Source organism: Haplochromis burtoni, unplaced genomic scaffold (genome assembly GCF_018398535.1).
Source record: "Haplochromis burtoni strain Fernald_Lab_line unplaced genomic scaffold, NCSU_Asbu1 Contig_216, whole genome shotgun sequence".
Taxonomy (NCBI): domain Eukaryota; kingdom Metazoa; phylum Chordata; class Actinopteri; order Cichliformes; family Cichlidae; genus Haplochromis; species Haplochromis burtoni.
In genome coordinates this window covers 990761-996274 of record NW_024582577.1, presented here as the reverse complement: position 1 = coordinate 996274, position 5514 = coordinate 990761, and the positions used below count along the sequence as shown (strand labels likewise).

The 5514-nt window shown below is 38.8% G+C and overlaps 1 protein-coding gene across 1 annotated transcript; it reads right to left on the bottom strand.

Moving 5' to 3' along the window:
• Positions 1-766: 766 nt before the first annotated feature.
• On the bottom strand, positions 767-4664 carry LOC121815444 (extracellular calcium-sensing receptor-like). The gene is made up of 9 exons (XM_042226536.1): positions 4525-4664; positions 3957-4251; positions 3708-3794; positions 3206-3475; positions 2790-2996; positions 2430-2705; positions 1818-2045; positions 1599-1722; positions 767-1512 (listed from the first exon to the last, which is right to left on the bottom strand). The coding sequence occupies exons 1-9, from the start codon at positions 4632-4634 to the stop codon at positions 767-769; spliced, it is 2343 nt and encodes a 780-aa protein (XP_042082470.1). The 5' UTR covers positions 4635-4664.
• Between the last annotated feature and the right edge of the window lie 850 nt (positions 4665-5514).

The window sequence follows — 5514 nt, the reverse complement described above, 5'->3', positions numbered from 1 at the left end:
CATCCTGATCTACATCACAACAGTAGCTACGGAAATAGCATGGTGAGACTTGAACAGTTTTACTGTGTGTGTCACAACAATTATATATTTTCATAATGTATAATAAAAAAATTTCAAAATATTTCAGGTGAATCAGTTTTGGGAATTTACATTTCAGTGCAGATTTGCTCCAGCTCCAGCAGGCTGGCTGGAAGGTGGAGGTGCACTATGCACTGGACAGGAAGATCTAGGAAATGTGGACAATGAGTACTTGGACATTTCCAACCTGCGGCCTGAGTATAATGTGTACAAAGCTGTTTATGCACTGGCATATTCCCTTGATGACATGCTGCGGTGCAAGCCAGGAAGCGGGCCTTTCAGTGGGAACAGCTGTGCCTCTTTGCAGTCACTGGAGCCTTGGCAGGTGTGTTATCATTGTACACTCCACCTTTGAACGCATTGTTTTTGCATGCTTTCAGAATTTCTGAAAAGGGATTTGCCATACTTGTGAGCAAAAGTAGTTAAGTTATTTAAGTCATGGAGGTCATTAACTTCTATACAGGATTATTAGTAATGTGCCTTTGTTGATTGAGACTTAGATATAAATGACTTTATATATGTAGGTACCATAGATATAATATTATATTTGATTACTGAACTGAAAAATTGCCACTGTTTGCACTGTAAAGTTACTGGAGCCATGGCAGATGTGATATCATTTTACACTCCATCTATGAATAAATCATTCGTTCTATAATTATTTTTGGAGCAAAAAGTAATTTACTTATTATACATTCCTTTTAAACAGCTTGTTTATTAAGAAGATCAGCATGCTGAATGTGATGAGCTTGGCCTCATTAAAACTATCAGGGAGATTCCTCACCAGGAATGCAATTAAAAAACTGAGGAAAGCCAGCACACCAATATAGCCCAATAACACTGCAAAACCAACAGTTGACCCAACTGCACACTCATACACTATCTTGTCATTGTGGTATTGGGTGTTTTTATGTGGAGTTGGAGAGGAAGAGACAAGCCAGGTAGTGCAGATGGCTGCCTGAATAGATGTAAGAAACAGAACTGTTCCTCTCTGCTGCATTGCACCAAACCACTTCAGACTGGTTCCCCCTCCTGGCTTGGAGGCTTTGAACACAGCCAGAACAACCATGGTTTTTACCAGGATGCATGAGACACACAGCACAAAGCTGATGCCAAATGCTGCATGCCTGAGTTGACACGTCCACTTCGTGGGTCGTCCAATGAACAGAAGTGAACACAGGAAACACAACTTAAGTGACAACAATAGCTGGAAACTAAGTTCTGAATTGTTGGCACGTACTATAGGTGTTGTGCGATGGTAGATAAAGATCCCCAGAACAACAGCACATATAAATGTTCCCAGTAAGGAGGTTGCTGTCAAACAAATACCCAAAGGGTCATGATAGGAGAGAAACTCTGTCTTCTTAGGAACACAGTAATCACGCTGTGGGTTTGACCAAAAATCCTCTGGACAACTGGTGCACTCCAAGGAGTCTGACAAAGAGGGGTTGATGTTGAAATGCATCCTATATTTCACAGAAATTAAATCAATTATGTCATACAGAAAAACAAAGACCTACTGCTCTTGTTAGTGATCTTTCCCTCAGAACAAGGGATGCAGTCAAAACAGCATTCAGGCTCTCTCTTCCTTCTCACCATGTGGGTACCAGGAGGACAACTCTCACTGCATACTGATCGAGGTGGCTATTGGACATAAAAAATAAATATTTATTGCCTGCTACAATTCTATATACTGTAAATGTCATAAAAGGTACTTGTCAAATAAAAACATATCTAACCTGTTTGGATTCAAAGTTCCAGAAGATTTTGCCTTCATCAAGTATGAGTTCTTCACCTTTTAAAGCTGTCCTTTTAACCTCACCCACTTTCTGAATTTTAGTGCTTCCATCAGGGAGCCACAACGCATTAATAACATCATAAATTGGTACTATATCACCATTCTCGTCAAATGACACTTGATCGCCAAATGGAGTGGTGAAGTTCACTCTTTCCATGTAATAAACAAGCTGTTTAAAAGGAATGTATAATAAGTAAATTACTTTTTGCTCCAAAAATAATTATAGAACGAATGATTTATTCATAGATGGAGTGTAAAATGATATCACATCTGCCATGGCTCCAGTAACTTTACAGTGCAAACAGTGGCAATTTTTCAGTTCAGTAATCAAATATAATATTATATCTATGGTACCTACATATATAAAGTCATTTATATCTAAGTCTCAATCAACCAAGGCACATTACTAATAATCCTGTATAGAAGTTAATGACCTCCATGACTTAAATAACTTAACTACTTTTGCTCACAAGTATGGCAAATCCCTTTTCAGAAATTCTGAAAGCATGCAAAAACAATGCGTTCAAAGGTGGAGTGTACAATGATAACACACCTGCCAAGGCTCCAGTGACTGCAAAGAGGCACAGCTGTTCCCACTGAAAGGCCCTCTTCCTGGCTTGCACCGCAGCATGTCATCAAGGGAATATGCCAGTGCATAAACAGCTTTGTACACATTATACTCAGGCCGCAGGTTGGAAATGTCCAAGTACTCATTGTCCACATTTCCTAGATCTTCCTGTCCAGTGCATAGTGCACCTCCACCTTCCAGCCAGCCTGCTGGAGCTGGAGCAAATCTGCACTGAAATGTAAATTCCCAAAACTGATTCACCTGAAATATTTTGAAAAATATTTGTTACACATTATAAAAATATATAATTGTTGTGACACACAGAGTAAAATGTTTAAGTCTCACCAAGCTATTTCCGTAGCTACTGTTGTGATGTAGATCAGGATGTATTTGCAACAGGAATTCCCTGAGCCCTGGTATTTCTCCTCGACGAATGGTGATACCCAGTGTACCACCCAGGTATGGCATAAAGTGAGGTGTTTGGAGCACAGCAGATTCTGTCCAGGCCTCGCTGGCTATCCACTGTAGACCTGTCACATTTTGCCTTACTACCTGTGAATTAAATTAGACCAAATCTATGAAGTAATATTGAACCTCCAACTTCTTTACTGAAACAGTTTTTGATCTTTAAAATTAATTCTGAATTATTACATTTTTGTACTCATTTCTGTACTGACAATGATACGTAATACGTGTTTTACACAATATAATTATGAAGACCTCTGTAACTAGTAATTATTTAAAGTATTTTAAAGTGAAACCTCATCCATAAGGTGCATCATGCGACTAGGATGTTCAAAGACAATGACAACTCGAGCTGTAGAGGTTTTCATCAAATCAACAATCCTCCGGAGTTCATCTGTGTCTTTGTCCCAGGGTAAAACCTCAGTGTAGGCCAGGCAACCTTCACCAGACACACTCAGCTCAGACTGAAAGGATCTGGCTGCATGAAGCCCATAATCATCATCAGTGACAAGCAGACCTGCCCAAGTCCAGCCAAAATGCTTTAGAATCTGGATCATTGCACGTACCTAAGTGAATACAGATTAAAATGCAAGTGCATTAAAAAGAAGAATTTTTTAAAAATATAATTGCAATTTAGCTTTATTCTTTGACACAATACAGAAATGAAATAGAGCATAATTCTCAAAACTAAGTATATTATTATTTCTAATATTTTCATATCTTTCTTTGTTCTTCTTTTACACAGATATTGAAACATACTTTTGCGTTTCCATTTTAATTTTGATGACAAATTTTCACCTGGAAAGCATCACTTGGGATCGTTCTAAAGAAGGATGGATACTTTTGACGGTCACTCAGGCAGGAACATGTGGCATAATAACTCACCTGTGAAAGACACAGACTGTATATTCGGGAGCTATCCATGTAGAGATATCTTAATTTTGTCATCATGACTGCATTATTTTTTATTTCATAAAATGGTTTTACATTTTCAATGAAATCAACGCAATCCAAGAAAACTGTTACATGGTCAAGCAGAAAACTTACCATAGGTACTCTGTACAAGCCTAAGACGTTGGAGATTGCAATAGAATTTGTAGAGGACGGATCACCCACAACCCCTATGACTGGAGGATTTCCAACACATGTATCATCTACTACAATTTGATCCTCTTGACCACTGGCTAATGACAATGCTCCCCGGAATCCAATTCCAAGTTCAAGGCAGTTATCATACAGAGTGTATCCCAGAGTCACATTTGGTAGCAGGTTTGAGTTTCTGTTGATCTCATCAATAGCAAACGCCATGGTCTGTGCGGACTTAAATCCTAGGACATACACACTAAGACAAGAAAATTTTAATTACTAATATATATAATACAACACAGGTTTTAAATTACAAGTAAACGAGTGCCTTTTGAAAAAGTTAAAAAAGTAGAAATATTATAAACAATTAAGGATACTGAATAACAATTAAAGACATATATTAAGAAAAAAATGAAAAAGAAGACGCATTGTGTAGTTATTTCAGATACAAAAGACATATTTATACTGGCACTAAGTTTGAAAGTTTTTTTATTCTATTTTTTTCCTGCTTTTTCCCTGTCCTTGTTACCCATGGCATGTAGGCTGTTGTGGCTGCGAGGTAAAAGACAGATCAGGAACACTTGAAAAGAAATGGACTTGAAACAGTCCACCCAGAACCACATCTCCAGTTTTGTGCATCTCATTTAGATGAAACTGTCCCTGCAGCTGACAGGACAAAGAAAACTGAGGAGTGGATAGAATAGAAAAAACATACGGAACACAGCAAAACAACCACGACTAAATTGTTTTGCAAAGATGAGCACATGACAGCTTTCTGAATTGTTGAGATCAGTCATTAGGTTTTATTGTTTGCCAATCCCTTTTATTGACTTACTGTGTTGTTTAATCTTGCACACCACCCATCAGGGAAGAAGGCGGAGTATACTTTTCATTTGAGATTGCTTTGTATCCAGGCAAACTCAGGGAACACTCTGTGAGTAAATTAGTCATCAGTAATAACTCACTGAAGAATTGTCAGAGTAACAGGTGTTTCTGTGTGGGGAGACTGTGGCTCAGGGGGTTGGGAAGCGCATCTGTAACCGGAAGGTCGCTGGTTTGATCCCTGGGCTCTCTGTCCTGGTCGTTGTGTCCTTGGGCAAGACACTTTACCCTACCGCCTACTGGTGTTGGCCAGAGGGGCCGATGGCGCGATATGGCAGCCTCGCTTCTGTCAGTCTGCCCCAGGGCAGCTGTGGCTACAACTGTAGCTGCCTCCACCAGTGTGTGAATGTGAGAGTGAATGAATAGTGGTAAAGCGCTTTGGGTGCCTTGAAAAGCGCTATATAAATCCAATCCATTATTATTATTATATCAAGTGTCACAAAAGAAAAATGACAAAAATAACATAACATTATTCATGTACAGCAAAGTTAACGTGGAATGTACAACAGCATCATATTAAAAACTCCAGTCCATATTTGATTTAAAAGAGAGGGACAACAACTTACTTATTTGATCACTACCAGAGTTCGTGGCCACAGTTGAATAGTTGTAATCTAAATCTAAGTTGTAATCTGAA